Below are 17580 nucleotides of genomic sequence, written 5' to 3'. Positions count from 1 at the left end.
TGCGCAGAAGGTTGGAGAGCGGCCGGACGGTCCTTTTAAGTTCTTAAATCATCTCATGTGGTACCTGGCTCTGGATGAGGGACAGCTCTTTGGCCCGGCGTGTCTCCAGAGTCTCAGGGAGCTTCGAGTACAAACAGCTGGACGTCCACTTCCTCCCACTGTCTCTGTACTTCACCTGCAACATGAGCATCAGGATCAGGGCATCAGGGCATCAGGGTATCAGGGCATCAGGGTATCAGGTGGAGCAACTTTAGGCTTTTTAATCACACTTTAACTGCCAAAAAAGTCATATCTACTAAAGTCACTACTCCCGGGGTTAGCGTAGCTGCTACTAGTTAGCATTTATCTCCGCTAACTCGGATGTACCGATGTTGGTGAATATGACTTTTATAGCCGTAGGTTCATGTTTGGCTCATGGTTCTGATAAATAAGTCTGTTCAGTAACTCTCTGTGGAGTTTCACAAATACTGATTGTGGTTTTAAAGAGTTTTTTGTAGTTTCTCGCACATCTGCGAACCCGGAGGTAGAGCTGTGACGTCACCACTTAAAGGTCCTATATCCTGCAAAATCGACTTTTTAGAGCTTTTAGCCATGTTGTTTTGCTATTTCCTTATTAAAAAAAAAAAAAAACAGAGTGGTTTGTGGCTTCATTCACGCAGCTCTCAGTAATCCTCCTGAATCCTGCTCTCTGAGGCTCCGCCCTCTCCTGGTGAACGACTGACCTGCTCAGTTGTGTCGTCACAGCGGAACGGAAGTGCTCGACGTCTGTAATGTAATGTCTTACAGCCTGATTTTAATTTGTAAAACAGCTTTTTCATTATTTCTGTTGTAAGAGAGGAACAAAGAGAAAAATAAATAAAAAGGATGTGCCCGAGGTGCTTCCAGCTCAGCTGTGGCCAAAACAAACCCCCCCCTGAGCGTCTGAACAGATCAGTCATGTTTGCGCTGCAGCTGAAGATGGAGCTCGTTATAACTGGACACGCCTGTTCTTTATTCTTACCTAACGATCCTGTCACGGAGAAAAAGAAGCGCGTTTGGCTACGAGGACGAGTTTATTCAACCTTTTTCAAGAAGAGGCCACTTTCTCCGGGATTCAGCGACTTTCACCAAAATAGTGTTTCTCTGTGACTGTCTCTGATTCTGGCGAAGGTTCCCCAAACATCCATCAAAGTGGACTAACTTTTATAACCAACGCGAGTCCCACAATGTAAACAGCGATGGACCAGAGCGGTGAGTCAGTCCAAACGCCTGTTAGCTTGTGTGTTAGCATATTAGCTTGTGTGTTAGCATGTGTGTTAGCATATTAGCTTGTGTGTTAGCATATTAGCTTGTGTGTTAGCATATTAGCTTGTGTGTTAGCATGTGTGTTAGCATATTAGCTTGTGTGTTAGCGTGTGTGTTAGCATATTAGCATGTGTGTTAGCATATTAGCATGTGTGTTAGCCATTTATGAAGCTGTGTTGCAGATGTCAACTCCGTATAACTGCATCGTGAAGTAACTTCATTTATTGCTGTTTATTTATATTACGGTAAAGTATGTGCGGAGAGAGGGGGCGGAGTTACCTGAGAGAGGGGGCGGAGTTAACTGAATCGAAGCGTTTTGTCTTCCGGGTTTGAAAAATACCTCCAGAAAACACTTATATTTATCACAAAAATGAGTGCTCAGTAGCGGTAGACGTACAATATATCATATACATGCCTATACTTCACTTTGGAATGGCTAAAATAGCAGGATATAGATCCTTTAACAAACGTATAGCATTAGCAGTATTAGCAGTAGAAGTAATAGCAGTAGCAGCAGCAGCAGTAGTAGTAGTAGTAGCAGTAGTACTAGTAGCAGTAGTAGTAGCAGTAGCAGTAGCAGTAGTAGCAGTAGTAGCAGCAGTAGCACTAGCAGTAGTAACAGTAGCAGTAGTAGCAGTTGTAGTAGTAGTACTAGTACCTGGCTGGTGACCTCAGACAGACTCTTGGCGAGCCGTGTCTCGTTGGTCTGGGGGAGGTCACAGTACAGACTTCTGTGGAGACTCCGGACGCTCTCACGGTATTTGACCTGACGACAGAGAGGAGGAGGGTCAGACCCGGACCAGACCTGGACCAGACCCGGACCAGACCCGGACCAGACCTGGACCAGACCCGGACCAGACCTGGACCAGACCCGGACCAGACCCGGACCAGACCTGGACCAGACCTGGACCAGACCCGGACCAGACCTGGACCAGACCTGGACCAGACCCGGACCAGACCCGGACCAGACCTGGACCAGACCCGGACCAGACCCGGACCAGACCTGGACCAGACCCGGACCAGGCGTGTGGAGGTGGTACCTGGCTCAGGAGCCGGCCGAGCTCCCGGTTGAACCTGGTCTCGGGGGTTTGTGGGAGCAGAGAGAAGAGGCTGGAGCGGAGAACCTTCAGACCCTGGTGTCGGTACAGCCTCTGAACACAGACACACACGGCTTTAAACACGGCTTTAAACACGGCTTTAAACACGGGACAGACACGGCTTTAAACACGTGACAGACAAAGGGACAGAGGGATATTATACAATGGAAATATTTTTTTCACTCAAACTTGGCTGTAAATACTGTTTAAAGTGACGTTAGCCCGCAGTTAGCTTTGCCCGTTAGCCTGTTAGCTTCTTCTTCGTGATTCCATTAGTGTGTATTGGTGACTCCGGTCCGGTGGCAGCCAAGTTGCAAACATGGTTTTCTGGCCAGAGACACCAGGGGGCGATGAAAGACCCTCCAATCCTCCCATAAACACTTGTATTACCCCCACAGGGACCACGGGGAGGGTTTATTAAGGTAAACACGTGACTTAGTGCTGCTTTAACTCCTCACCTCGTCTCTGGTCGGGTTAGTTAACTCCTCACCTCGTCCCGCAGCAGAGCGGCCTCCTTGGCGTGGTTAGTTAACTCCTCACCTGGTCTTCAGACGGGTTAGTTAACTCCTCACCTCGTCTTCAGACAGGTTAGTTAACTCCTCCCCTCGTCTTCAGACGGGTTAGTTAACTCCTCACCTCGTCTTCAGACAGGTTAGTTAACTCCTCCCCTCGTCTTCAGACGGGTTAGTTAACTCCTCCCCTCGTCTCTGGTCGGGTTAGTTAACTCCTCACCTCGTCCCGCAGCAGAGCGACCTCCTTGGCGTGGTTAGTTAACTCCTCACCTGGTCTTCAGACGGGTTAGTTAACTCCTCACCTCGTCTTCAGACAGGTTAGTTAACTCCTCCCCTCGTCTTCAGACGGGTTAGTTAACTCCTCACCTCGTCTCTGGTCGGGTTAGTTAACTCCTCACCTCGTCCCGCAGCAGAGCGACCTCCTTGGCGTGGTTAGTTAACTCCTCACCTCGTCTTCAGACGGGTTAGTTAACTCCTCCCCTCGTCTTCAGACGGGTTAGTTAACTCCTCCCCTCGTCTCTGGTCGGGTTAGTTAACTCCTCCCCTCGTCTTCAGACGGGTTAGTTAACTCCTCCCCTCGTCTCTGGTCGGGTTAGTTAACTCCTCACCTCGTCTTCAGACGGGTTAGTTAACTCCTCACCTCGTCCCGCAGCAGAGCGGCCTCCTTGGCGGGGTTAGTTAACTCCTCACCTCGTCTTCAGACGGGTTAGTTAACTCCTCACCTCGTCTTCAGAAGGGTTAGTTAACTCCTCACCTCGTCCCGCAGCAGAGCGGCCTCCTTAGCGTGGTTAGTTAACTCCTCACCTCGTCCCGCAGCAGAGCGGCCTCCTTGGCTCGCCGCGTGTCCAGAGTCTGGGCCAGTTTACTGTAGAGCGAGTCCTGAAGCTGCCGCCGGCTCTGCTCCCGGTACTTCACCTACAGCACAGACAGACAGACACAAGCCCCGCCCACGTCAGCTCTGATTGGCCGAGGAGGCAGATGGCACTGTTATCAGCCTCAGATAAGACGAGGAGGATGGACAGCAGCTCATGCTGAGACTGAACATACCAGGCTGTGCGTGTCGGCCATGTCTCTGATGAACTGTGTGGTGAGAGTATCCGGCAGCACCGAGAACAGGCTGAGACTCTGCTCCTCTCGGTCCCTCCTGTAGAGCACCTGCAGAGGCAGAACATGCCGGACATGAACCTCTGACCACCCGCCTGAACCAAATGACTTCTGTCCTGATGTTTTTCCTCACGTTGTTGCTGTGTTGTGTCACGTTATGTGTTATTTTTTTTCTTCCATTTTTGTAATTTTTTTGATGAGTTTTTTCATCACATTTTTGTTGAATTTTTATTGAATTTTTATTGAATTTTTGTTGATTTTTTGTCACATTTTTGTTGATTTTTTGTCACTTTTTTGTTGAATTTTTGTCACATTTTTGTAGAATTTTTGTCACTTTTTTGTCACATTTTTGTAGAATTATTGTCACATTTTTGTCACATTTTTGTTGAATTTTTGTCACTTTTTTGTCACATTTTTGTAGAATTATTGTCGAATTTTTGTCACATTTTTGTTGAATTTTTGTCACATTTTTGTTGAATTTTTGTCACATTTTTGTTGAATTTTTGTCACTTTTTTGTCGAATTTTTGTCACATTTTGTAGAATTTTTGTCACTTTTTTGTTGAATTTTTGTCAATTTTTTGTCGATTTTTTGTTGAATTTTTGTCACATTTTTGTCACTTTTTTGTTGAATTTGTCACATCTTTGTTGCGTTTACATCCTTGTTTTCCTCTCATTTTTTGTGTCTGTTTTGGTGCTTTTTTCTGGGGTAAAGCCAGACTGTAGAAAATGTGCTGGGTCCAGGTGGGAGTTCAGGGGTTCAGCAGGACTCGTACCTGGGAGTTCAGGGGTTCGGCAGGACTCGTACCTGGCTCTGCAGCTCCGACATGTTCTTGGCGAAGTGCGTGTCCACGGTCTGAGGCAGCAGGTGGAACAGAGGCGTTCGGTTCATCTGCTCTTTGTACTTGACCTGAAGACACAGTCAGACAGTCAGAAGGTTTCCCTCACGAGCCTGCAGCAGCTCTGTACCTGCTCTGTACCTGACTGTGCAGCTCAGACAGCTCCCTGGCCCTCAGCGTGTCCAGAGTGTGAGGCAGAGAGCAGTACAGCGCCCTCTGGCCCCGCTGCCGGTACTGCACCTGCAGACAGTGAGGGCGGGTCAGACAGAGCGGGGCGGAGGCAGATGGATGGGGCTGTACCTGACTCTGGAGCAGAGACAGATGTTTGGCCTGAAGCGTCTGCAGCGTCTGAGGGAGAGATGAGAAGAGACAGGGCCCAGACGACTGCTTCACCCTGCGCCTGTACTTCACCTGAAACACACACGCAGGGTCAGGGAAGGTTTCCGTTACAGTTAACCCCTTAACTCCCACCCTGCGCCTGTACTCCACCTGAAACACACACGCAGGGTTAGGGAAGGTTTCCGTTACAGTTAACCCCTTAACTCCCACCCTGCGCCTGTACTCCACCTGAAACACACACGCAGGGTCAGGGAAGGTTTCCGTTACAGTTAACCCCTTAACTCCCACCCTGCGCCTGTACTCCACCTGAAACACACACGCAGGGTCAGGGAAGGTTTCCGTTACAGTTAACCCCTTAACTCCCACCTGGACCCAGCACGTTTTCTCCAGTTTGGCTTTACCCCAGTCCAAAAGATTCTGGAAAAAAGCAACAAAACTGAGACGAAAACAAGGATGGAAATGTGACAAAAAAGTGACGAAAACATTGACAAGAAATTGACAAAAAATTGAAGAAAAAATGACAAAAACGTGACAAAAACGTGACAAAAATGTGACAAAAAAATGAAAAAAATGTGAAAAAAATGTGAAAAAATTTGACCTAAAAATGACAAAAATGTGACAAAAAATTTACAAAAAAATACAAAAAATTTACGAAAAAATTACCAAAAAATTACCAAAAAATGACAAAAAAATGACGAAAAAAATGACAAAAATGTGACAAAAAAATGACTAAAATGTGATTAAAAAAAAATCCAAAAATGTGATAAAAATTTACAAAAAAATACAAAAAAAATACAAAAAAATGACCAAAAAATGACCAAAAAATGACAAATAAATGACAAAAATGTGACAAAAAAATGACAAAAAAGTTACAAAAATGAGTTGAATACCCAACAAAAAACTGATGGAAGAAAAATCTGATGATTCAGGCGGGAGTTGTGAAAAAATTTGACCTAAAAATGACAAAAATGTGACAAAAAATTTACAAAAAAATCCAAAAAAATGACGAAAAAATTACCAAAAAATTACCAAAAAATTACGAAAAAAATGACAAAAATGTGACAAAAAATGACTAAAATGTGATTAAAAAAAAATCCAAAAATGTGATAAAAATTTACAAAAAAATACAAAAAATAATACAAAAAAAAATACAAAAAAATGACCAAAAAATGACCAAAAAATGACAAAAATGTGACCAAAAAATGACAAAAAATGACAAAAAAGTTACAAAAATGAGTTGAATACCCAACAAAAAACTGATGGAAGAAAAATCTGATGATTCAGGCGGGAGTTAAGAGGTTAATCATTACTTCTCCACCTGATCCCCGGTATCAGCCTCTTTACAGTTCAGTTTTGGGGGATATGGTTTTGTTTCTATATAACTGAGAAACTGTGAAACTCAAATCCACCTTCTCGTTTGGAGGCCACATCCTGACAGTGGTTGATCCGTTACCTTTACCCGTCCTGAGTCTGAGCACTCATTTCGAGTTTCTCCTCTTGGTTTTGCAAACGCAGCTGTTGGACAGTGCGGGGGAAAAGCAGAGCCTTTAACCTCTTAACTCCCGCCTGAACTGAGAGCATTTTCTCCAGTTCAGCTTTACCCAAATCCTGTAGGCCAGTGTAACGCCTCATTTGAAAGACCTACAAAACTCATCTGAAGGGATCTTTTTCCTCACGTCATCAGATTTCTTTCCATCTTTTTTGGGGGGGAATTCAACTTTTTTATTTTTTTTTTGTCCATTTTTTGTCCATTTTTGTCACAGTTTTTGTCAATTTTTATCATTTTTTTTGTCTTTTTTGTCACGTTTTTGTCACAGTTTTTGTCTATTTTTTTTGTATTTTTTTGTCATTTTTGTCAATTTTTTGTCACAGTTTTTGTCAATTTTTGTCACTTTTTTTTCTTTTTAGTCAATTTTTATAATTTTTTTGTCTTTTTTGTCACAGTTTTTGTCACTTTTTTTGTCTTTTTTGTCATTTTTGTCAATTTTTGGTCATTTTTTTTGTCACATTTTTTATCCATTTTTTTGTCAATTTTTGGCACTTTTTTGTCACATCTTCATCATTGTTTTCGTCTCACTTTTGTCGCTATTTCCACACCTTTTTTCCAGAAGCTTTTGGATTGGGGTAAAGCCAAACAGGAGAAAACGTGCTCGGTTCAGGAGGGATTTAACGGCTTAATCCACATCACGACGCTTCCTTCCATCTCAAATATTCCCGATTTAAAGTTCTTTTATGGTTGGGATAAAAAACTCGGTCTCCTCTTGACTCCGCCATGTTTGTTCATGATTAACCGTGTCGTGTGAGACGGGAGTTTTATCCCAGTTACTGTTAGAGAATCCAGGTCTATCATTAACATAAAGCAGAATGTGAACTGTATCTATACGATGCTCCTGACTCTGAAGACCGTCCGCTCCCATGATGCTTTGCTCTCACCTGGCTCTGCAGGGCGGAGATGCTCCTGAAGAACTCGGTGTCCGTGGTCTGAGGGAGCTGAGAGTAGAAGCTCTGGGACAAACCTCTGCGTCCGTCCTCCCGGTATTTAACCTGAGACGGGTTTGAGACACAGACGGGTTTGAGACACAGACGGGTTTGAGACACAGACGGGTTTGAGACACAGACGGGTTTGAGACACAGACGGGTTTGAGACACAGACGGGTTTGAGACACAGACGGGTTTGAGACACAGACGGGTTTGAGACACAGACGGGTTTGAGACACAGACGGGTTTGAGACACAGACGGGTTTGAGACACAGACGGGTTTGAGACAGAGACTGGTTTGAGACACAGACAGGTTTGAGACACAGACAGGTTCAGAACCGTGGGAAGATATTTTAGCTAGGGGGCGCTGAGGGACAAAATGTACCCCCTCTGTGCATAAATCCTGTTTATTAACCTCTTAACTCCCGCCTGAACCGAGAGCATTTTCTCCAGTTCAGCTTTACCCAAATCCTGTAGGCCAGTGTAACAACTCATTTGAAAGACCTACAAAACTAAATAGATCTTTTTCTTCACGTCAGATTTTTTTTCATCACTTTTTTTGTTGGGCAGTCGACTCATTTTTGGCAAATTTTCGTGACTTTTTTGTCATTTTTTCGTCAAATTATTCAAATTTTTTGGTCAAATTCTTAACACTTTTTCGTCCATTTTTTCTCAAATTTTCATCACATTTTTCTCACTTTTTTGTCACTTTTTCGTCCATTTTTTGTAATTTTTTTGTCACTTTTCTCTCACTTTTTTGTCAAATTTTTGTCACATTTGTTAATTTTTTCATCCATTTTTTAATCAAATTTGTGTCATTTTTTGCTACATTTTGGTAATTTTTTGTTATTTTTTGGTCATTTTTTTTGTCAAATTTTTTATCAAATTTTGGTCGTTTTTTTGTCACATTTTGTCACATTTTTGTCATTTTTCCGTCAATGTTTTTTCACATTTTTTGTCAATTTTTGTCATTTTTTGTTATTTTTTTGTCACATTTTTGTCATTTTTTGGGCAATTTTTTGTCACTTTTTATCAATGTTTTCGTCTCAGTTCTGTCGCTATCTTCACACCTTTTTTCCAGAAGCTTTTGGATTGGGGTAAAGCCAAACTGGAGAAACTGTGCTCGGTTCAGGCGGGAGGTAAGGGGTGAATGTTGCCTGCAGCTCACAAACTATCCTCCAGGGGGTGCTGCAGCGCCCTCAGCACCCTGGGTTCCCACGGCCTTGGGCAGGTTTGAGACACGGACAGGTTTGAGACACAGACAGGTTTGAGACACAGACAGGTTCAGAACCGTGGGAAGATGTTTTAGTTAGGGGGCGCTGAGGGACAAAATTTACCCCCAAAATACTTTTTCTGCATAAATCCTATTTATTAACCTCTTAACTCCCGCCTGAACCCAGAGCATTTTCTCCAGTTCAGCTTTACCCAAATCCTGTAGGCCAGTGTAACACCTCATTTGAAAGACCTACAAAACTAAATGGATCTTTTTCTTCACATCAGATTTTTTTTCATCACTTTTTTTGTTGGGCAGTCGTCTCATTTTTGTCACATTTTCGGGACATTTTTGTCACTTTTTTGTCAAATTATTCACATTTTTTGGTCAAATTTTTATCACTTTTTTGTCACTTTTTTGTCAATTTTTTGTCACTTTTTTGTCAATTTTTTTCTAAATTTTTTGTCAAAATTTTCTCACTTTTTTGTCAAATTTTTGTATTTTTTTGTAATTTTTTTTAACTTTTGTTAATTTTTTCATCAATTTTTTTTTAATCAAATTTGTGTCATTTTTTGCTACATTTTGGTCATTTTTTGTAATTTTTTGTGTAATTTTTTTGTCAAATTTTTTATCAAATTTTTGTCGTTTTTTTTTCTCCATTTTTTCATCCATTTTTTTTTAATCAAATTTGGGTCATTTTTTGTTATTCTTTTGTCACATTTTTGTCATTTTTTTAATCAATTTTTCGTCACTTTTTTGTCACATTTCCATCATTGTTTTCGTCTCAGTTTTGTTGCTATTTTCACAGCTTTTTTCCAGAAGCTTTTGGATTGGGGTAAAGCCAAACTGGAGAAAATGTGCTCGGTTCAGGTGGGAGTTAAGGGGTTAATATTGCCTGCAGCTCACAAACTATCCACCATAGGCAGCGCCCTCAGCACCCTGGGTTCCCACGGCCTTGGGCAGGTTTGAAACACAGACAGGTTTGAGACAGAGGCAGGTTTGAGACACAGACAGAGACACAGACAGGTTTGAGACAGAGGCAGGTTTGAGACACAGACAGAGACACAGACAGGTTTGAGACAGAGACAGGTTTGAGACACAGACAGGTTTGAAACAGAGACAGGTTTGAGACACAGACAGAGACACAGACAGGTTTGAGACAGAGACAGGTTTGAGACACAGACAGGTTTGAAACAGAGACAGGTTTGAGACACAGACAGAGACACAGACAGGTTTGAGACACAGACAGGTTTGAGACACAGACAGAGACACAGACGGGTTTGAGACAGAGACGGGTTTGAGACAGAGACGGGTTTGAGACACAGACAGGTTTGAGACACAGACGGGTTTGAGACACAGACAGGTTTGAGACACAGACGGGTTTGAGACACAGACAGGTTTGAGACAGAGACAGGTTTGAGACACAGACAGGTTCCGAGCCGTGGGAAGATATTTTAGTTAGGGGGCGCTGAGGGACAAAATTTACCCCCAAAATACTTTTTCTGCATAAATCCTATTTATTAACCTCTTAACTCCCGCCTGAACCCAGAGCATTTTCTCCAGTTCAGCTTTACCCAAATCCTGTAGGCCAGTGTAACACCTCATGTGAAAGACCTACAAAACTAAATGGATCTTTTTCTTCACATCAGATTTTTTTTCATCACTTTTTTTGTTGGGCAGTCGTCTCATTTTTGTCACATTTTCGGGACATTTTTGTCACTTTTTTGTCAAATTATTCACATTTTTTGGTCAAATTTTTATCACTTTTTTGTCACTTTTTTGTCACTTTTTTGTCAATTTTTTGTCACTTTTTTGTCAATTTTTTTCTAAATTTTTTGTCAAAATTTTCTCACTTTTTTGTCAAATTTTTGTATTTTTTTGTAATTTTTTTTAACTTTTGTTAATTTTTTCATCAATTTTTTTTTATCAAATTTGTGTCATTTTTTGCTACATTTTGGTCATTTTTTGTAATTTTTTGTGTAATTTTTTTGTCAAATTTTTTATCAAATTTTTGTCGTTTTTTTTTCTCCATTTTTTCATCCATTTTTTTTTAATCAAATTTGGGTCATTTTTTGTTATTCTTTTGTCACATTTTTGTCATTTTTTAAATCAATTTTTCGTCACTTTTTTGTCACATTTCCATCATTGTTTTCGTCTCAGTTCTGTCTCTATTTTCACAGCTTTTTTCCAGAAGCTTTTGGATTGGGGTAAAGCCAAACTGGAGAAAATGTGCTCGGTTCAGGTGGGAGGTAAGGGGTGAATGTTGCCTGCAGTTCACAAACTATCCACCAGGGGGTGCTGCAGCGCCCTCAGCACCCTGGGTTCCCACGGCCATGGACAGGTTTGAGACACAGACAGAGACACAGACAGGTTTGAGACACAGACAGAGACACAGACAGGTTTGAGACACAGACAGGTTGGAGACAGACAGGTTTGAAACAGAGACAGGTTAGTGACCTCGCTGTAGAGCTGCGTGAGGTCGCGGGCCTGCTGCGTGTCCAGGGTGTCCTGCAGCTGATGGTACAGAGGCCGGGACAGAGACTCCTGCAGCTCAGCCTGGTACACCCGCTGTGGAGAGAGAGAGACGGGTCAGAGAGGCCGGGACAGAGACTCCTGCAGCGAGGCCTGGTACACCCGCTGTGGAGAGAGAGAGAGAGACGGGTCAGAGAGGCCGGGACAGAGACTCCTGCAGCGAGGCCTGGTACACCCGCTGTGGAGAGAGAGAGAGACGGGTCAGAGAGGCCGGGACAGAGACTCCTGCAGCGAGGCCCGGTACACCCGCTGTGGAGAGAGAGAGAGAGACGGGTCAGAGAGGCCGGGACAGAGACTCCTGCAGCGAGGCCTGGTACACCCGCTGTGGAGAGAGAGAGAGACGGGTCAGAGAGGCCGGGACAGAGACTCCTGCAGCGAGGCCCGGTACACCCGCTGTGGAGAGAGAGAGACGGGTCAGAGAAGCCGGGACAGAGACTCCTGCAGCGAGGCCTGGTACACCCGCTGTGGAGAGAGAGAGAGACAGGTCAGAGAGGCCGGGACAGAGACTCCTGCAGCGAGGCCTGGTACACCCGCTGTGGAGAGAGAGAGAGACGGGTCAGAGAGGCCGGGACAGAGACTCCTGCAGCGAGGCCTGGTACACCCGCTGTGGAGAGAGAGAGAGACGGGTCAGAGAGGCCGGGACAGAGACTCCTGCAGCGAGGCCTGGTACACCCGCTGTGGAGAGAGAGAGAGACGGGTCAGAGAGGCCGGGACAGAGACTCCTGCAGCGAGGCCTGGTACACCCGCTGTGGAGAGAGAGAGACGGGTCAGAGAGGCCGGGACAGAGACTCCTGCAGCGAGGCCTGGTACACCCGCTGTGGAGAGAGAGAGAGACGGGTCAGAGAGGCCGGGACAGAGACTCCTGCAGCGAGGCCTGGTACACCCGCTGTGGAGAGAGAGAGACGGGTCAGAGAGGCCGGGACAGAGACTCCTGCAGCGAGGCCTGGTACACCCGCTGTGGAGAGAGAGAGACAGGTCAGAGAAGCCTCTCCGTCGCCCCCTGCTGGTTCACGCTGGGACAAAAGCTCATGGGCAGGAGGGTTGATACGATGCTATAAATGAGTCATAATGAAGTACTTTACCCTGAAAGAATCTCTTAACCCCTTAACTCCCACCTGAACCAAGCACATTTTCTCCAGTTTGGCTTTGCCCCAATCCAAAAGCTTCTGGAAAAAGCAACAAAACTGAGACGAAAACAATGATGGAAATGTGACAAAAAAAGTGAGAAATCATTGACAAAAAAGTGAGGAAAAATGGATGAAAAAGTGCCAAAAATATGACAAAAAGTTGATAAAAAATTTATGAAAAAAGAAAAAAAAATGTGATAAAAAAAGACAAAAAAAAGACAAAAATGTGACAAAAAAAATGACCAAAAAAATGGATGAAAAAAATGACCAAAATGCAACAAAAAAAAAAAAGGGACAAAAAAACGACACAAATTTGATAAAAAATTGACAAAAAATGACCAAAAAAATGACAAAAAATGGACGAAAAAAATGACCAAAAAATGACAAAAATGTGACAGAAAAAATTCCAAAAAGTTGATAAAAAATTGACAAAAAATAACAAAAAAATGACAAAAATGTGACAAAAAAAATGCCAAAAAGTTAATAAATTAAAAAAATAAAAATAAAAATAAAAAAAATGACAAAAAATGACAAAAAAATGACTAAAAAGTTACAAAAATGAGTTGAATACCCAACAAAAAAATGATGGAAAAAAATCTGATGACGTGAGGAAAAAGATCCTCTCGGTTCAGGCGGGAGTTAAGCGTTTAACCCCGCCCCCGTCGTCACTTTTCTATGTCTTTTTGTTGCATTTTCATCCTTCTTTTCATCTCCATTTTGAGCTTTATATTTGGGTAATGCCAGACTGGAGAAAATGCTCGGTTCAGGCGGGAGTTAAGAGGTTAATTCTAATGTCTAGCTATTCTGCGACTTCCCCAGGCCTAAAAAACAGACAAACACCAGCCGCTCCACATGGATTTATCTGAGTATTTCTGTGAGAAGCACAAACAGAGCTTCATCAGAGGAGTCAGATTTAGAAAAGGTACCGGGCTGAGCAGCTGCGCCGCCTCTTTGGCGTGTTGTGTCTCCAGAGTCTGAGGTAAACGATGAAACAGCGCCTCGGAGTTCGGTCTGAAGGAGCCTGTGTTCCTCAGCTGCAGAGACAGAGCACAGGAATAACTCATCTGTAAGAGGAAGAGACTCTGCAGCTCAGCCATGGAGCGATGATGGAGGCGTTGTCGTTTTTGTCACATATTTGTCATTTTTCCGTCCATTTTCGTCCATTTTTTGTCATTTTTTGGTTATATTTTAGTTACATTTTAGTCATTTTTTTCGTCCATTTTTGTCACATTTTCGTCCATTTTTTGTCATTTTTTTGTTACATTTTGGTCATTTTTCTGTCATTTTTTGTCACATATTTGTCATTTTTTCGTCCATTTTTTGTCATTTTTTTATTTTATTTTTTCGTACATTTTTTATCAACTTTTTGTCATTTTTTTGTCACATTTTTGTCATTTTTTCGTAACATTTTCGTCCATTTTTTGCTACATTTTGGTTATTTTTTTGTCATTTTTTGTCCAATTTTTATCACATTTTTGTCTTTTTTTGTCACTTTTTATTATTTTTTGTCATTTTTTGTCACATTTTTTGTCATTTTTTAGTATTTTTTAGTGATTTTTTAGTCTTTTTTTTGTCACTTTTTTTTTTTTTTATCAATTTTTTTGGCATTTTTTTGTTACATATTTGTCATTTTTTCGTCCATTTTTTGTCAGGAGGCCGCAGTACCTCCCTCTGCAGGCGGGAGGCGTGTCTAAAGTTAAACAGGAGGCCGCAGTACCTCCCTCTGCAGGCGGGAGGCGTGTCTAAAGTTAAACAGGAGGCCGCAGTACCTCCCTCTGCAGGCGGGAGGCGTGTCTAAAGTTAAACAGGAGGCCGCAGTACCTCCCTCTGCAGGCGGGAGGCGTGTCTAAAGTTAAACAGGAGGCTGCAGTACCTCGCTCCGCAGGCGGGAGGCGTGTCTAAAGTTAAACAGGAGGCCGCAGTACCTCCCTCTGCAGGCGGGAGGCGTGTCTAAAGTTAAACAGGAGCCTGCAGTACCTCGTTCCGCAGGCGGGAGGCGTGTCTAAATTTTTTATCAACTTTTTGTCATTTTTTTGTTACATTTTCGTCCATTTTTATCACATATTTGTCATTTTTTTTGCCATTTTTTGTCCAATTTTCAAAATATTTTTGTCACATTTTTGTCACATTTTTTTTTTTTCCGTTAATTTTTTGTCAACTTTTTGTCATTTTTTGTCACATTTTTGTCATTTTTTTTGTCATTTTTTGTCCATTTTCGTCCATTTTTTGTAATTTTTTGTCATTTTTTATCACATTTTTTTCTTTTTTTGTAGTTTTTGTCACATTTTTTTTAATTTTTTCGTCCATTTTTTGTCGTTTTTTTTTTTTTTTTTTTTTTCATTTTTTGGTCATTTTTTGTCCAATTTTTGTAATATCTTTGTCACATTTTTGTCACATTTTTTTTTATTTTTACGTACATTTTTTATCAACTGTCATATTTTTGTCACATTTTCGTCATTTTTTGGTCATTTTTTCGTCCATTTTCGTCCATTTTTTGTCCTTTTTTTGTCTTTTTTTGTCCAATTTTTGTCCAATTTTTGTCATTTTTTTGTCCTTTTTTGTCATTTTTTTGTTTGTTTTTTTCGTATTTTTTTTTATCAACTTTGGCATTTTTTGTCATATTTTTGTCATTTTTTCGTCCATTTTTGTCAAAGGGAGGCGTGTCTAAAGTTAAACAGGAGGCCGCAGTACCTCGCTCCGCAGGCGGGAGGCGTGTCTAAATTTTGTATCATTTTTGTCATGTTTTTGTCACATTTTTGTCTTTTTTAGTCACATTTTTTGTTATTTTTTCGCAAATTTTTTATCAATTTTATGTCATTTTTTAAAATCATTTTTTAAAATCATTTTTTAAAATCATTTTTTTGCATTTTTTGGCTTTTTTTGTCAAATTTTTATCACATTTTGTAAAACATTTTTGTAATATTTGTGTCTTTTTCTGTTTCTTTTTTTGTCACATTTTTTTTTATTTTTTCCGTACATTTTTATCACATTTTTGTCATTTTTTTGGTCATTTTTTGTCAAATTTTTTAAATATTTTTGTAATATTTTTGTCACATTTTTGTCTTTTTTTGTCACATTTTTTTTTATTTTTTCGTGAATTTTTTATCAACTTTTTGTCATTTTTTTGTTACATTTTGGTCATTTTTCTGTCATATTTTTGTCATATTTTTGTCTTTTTTTGTCTTTTTTTCGTCCATTTTCGTCCATTTTTTGTCATTTTTTGGTCAAATTTTTTGTCAAATATTTTTTTAATTTTTTTTTTCATATATTTTTTGTCAACTTTTTGGCATTTTTTTGTTACATTTTGGTCATTTTTCTGTCATATTTTTGTCATTATTTCGTCCATTTTCGTCCATTTTTTGTCAGGAGGCCGCAGTTCCTCCCTCCGCAGGCGGGAGGCGTGTCTAAAGTTAAACAGGAGGCCGCAGTACCTCCCTCTGCAGGCGGGAGGCGTGTCTAAAGTTAAACAGGAGGCCGCAGTACCTCCCTCTGCAGGCGGGAGGCGTGTCTAAAGTTAAACAGGAGGCCGCAGTACCTCCCTCTGCAGGCGGGAGGCGTGTCTAAAGTTAAACAGGAGGCCGCAGTACCTCGCTCTGCAGGCGGGAGGCGTGTCTAAATTTCACATTATCACATTTTTGTCTTTTTTAGTCACATTTTTTTTTTTTTTTCGTACATTTTTTACCAACTTTTTGTCATTTTTTGATCATTTTTTGTCAAATTTTGTATCACATTTTGTAATATTTTTGTCTTTTTTTGTCACATTTTTTTTTATTTTTTCGTGAATTTTTTATCATCTTTTTGTTACATTTTGGTCATATTTTTGTCTTTTTTTGTCTTTTTTTCGTCCATTTTTTTGTCATTTTTTTGTCAAAATTTTTGTCAAATACTTTTTAAAAAATTTTTCATATATTTTTTGTCAACTTTTTGGCCTTTTTTTGTTCCATTTTGGTCATTTTTCTGTCATATTTTTGTCATTATTTCTTCCATTTTCGTCCATTTTTTGTCAGGAGGCCGCAGTTCCTCCCTCTGCAGGCGGGAGGCGTGTCTAAAGTTAAACAGGAGGCCGCAGTTCCTCCCTCTGCAGGCGGGAGGCGTGTCTAAAGTTAAACAGGAGGCCGCAGTACCTCCCTCTGCAGGCAGGAGGCGTGTCTAAAGTTAAACAGGAGGCCGCAGTACCTCCCTCTGCAGGCGGGAGGCGTCCTTGGCGTGCTGCATGTCTAACGTCTGGGGCAGCGCTGAGAACAGGGTCACGCTCCGCTCCTTCAGCGCCTCCTCTCTGTACTTCACCTGGAATCACACAGACGCTCAGAAACCCCGTCGCCGTGGTAACCGGCGCCCCCCCCCACCCTCCCCCCCCCCGCGAGCGAGTCATGGCGGCGTACGTCACTGATGAGGTCCGTGGTCTGTCGAGCGAAGTGAGTCTGCAGCGTCTGAGGCAGGAGGTGGAACAGGCAGCGGCCGGAGCTCCGTCTGGACTTCAGCTGAAAGTGAGGACCACAGTGAGTGTGTGTGGGTGGGTGTGTGTGTGTGTGTGTGTGTGTGGGTGTGTGTGTGTGTGTGTGTGTGTGTGTGTGTCTGTGGTACCTGGCTGAGCAGCTGCGAGGCCTGCTTGGCGTGCTGAGTCTCCAGAGTCTGGCTCAGAGTGGAGTACAGAGACCCGCCCGCCCTCAGTGACCTCCTGTAGGCCGTCTGCCACAGGAACAGGAAGTTACCTCAAAAACACTGTGTCCGAATGTCCACACTATTCCCTACGTCAGGGGTGCCCAAAGTGGGGCCCGCAATTCTGTTGGCCCGCCAGAGAGTGACCTACTTTTGCTGTGGTTAATACTAACTCTCTTCCATGCATTCTCAAAGGTAAATATGGATGCAGTACACTTTTTGACCACTAGCGTCAAATTGGGGGCGCTGTTTCACTCCTTTCGCAAAGTTAAGGAATATTTGTATATATTTTTGTTGTCAATTTTTTGTGACATTTTTGCCACTTTTTTTTTATCAATTTTTCGTCACTTTTTTGCCACATTTCCATCATTGTTTTCGTCTCAGTTTTGTTGCTTTTT

The 17580-nt window shown here is 42.0% G+C and overlaps 1 protein-coding gene across 1 annotated transcript in view; it reads right to left on the bottom strand.

The window, feature by feature from the left end:
* LOC306977722 (uncharacterized protein) overlaps window positions 1–17580 on the bottom strand; it is a 94370-nt gene that overhangs the window by 52188 nt on the left and 24602 nt on the right. Inside the window, exons 15-28 of the mRNA XM_079576150.1 lie at window positions 17108–17212; window positions 16906–17004; window positions 16700–16810; window positions 13450–13557; window positions 11322–11432; window positions 7607–7717; window positions 5135–5245; window positions 4976–5074; window positions 4804–4905; window positions 3941–4048; window positions 3698–3808; window positions 2325–2435; window positions 1943–2050; window positions 65–175 (exon numbers count right to left, since the gene is read on the bottom strand). Coding sequence (XP_079432276.1) covers window positions 65–175; window positions 1943–2050; window positions 2325–2435; window positions 3698–3808; window positions 3941–4048; window positions 4804–4905; window positions 4976–5074; window positions 5135–5245; window positions 7607–7717; window positions 11322–11432; window positions 13450–13557; window positions 16700–16810; window positions 16906–17004; window positions 17108–17212 — 1506 coding nt within the window. The remainder of the gene's footprint in view (window positions 1–64; window positions 176–1942; window positions 2051–2324; window positions 2436–3697; window positions 3809–3940; window positions 4049–4803; window positions 4906–4975; window positions 5075–5134; window positions 5246–7606; window positions 7718–11321; window positions 11433–13449; window positions 13558–16699; window positions 16811–16905; window positions 17005–17107; window positions 17213–17580) is intronic.

The sequence above is a fragment of the Gobius niger genome (genome assembly GCF_951799975.1).
Source record: "Gobius niger genome assembly, chromosome: 18".
Taxonomy (NCBI): Eukaryota; Metazoa; Chordata; class Actinopteri; order Gobiiformes; family Gobiidae; genus Gobius; species Gobius niger.
Note: the sequence above shows the minus strand (reverse complement) of the source record. Positions and strands in the feature narration are given on the sequence as shown.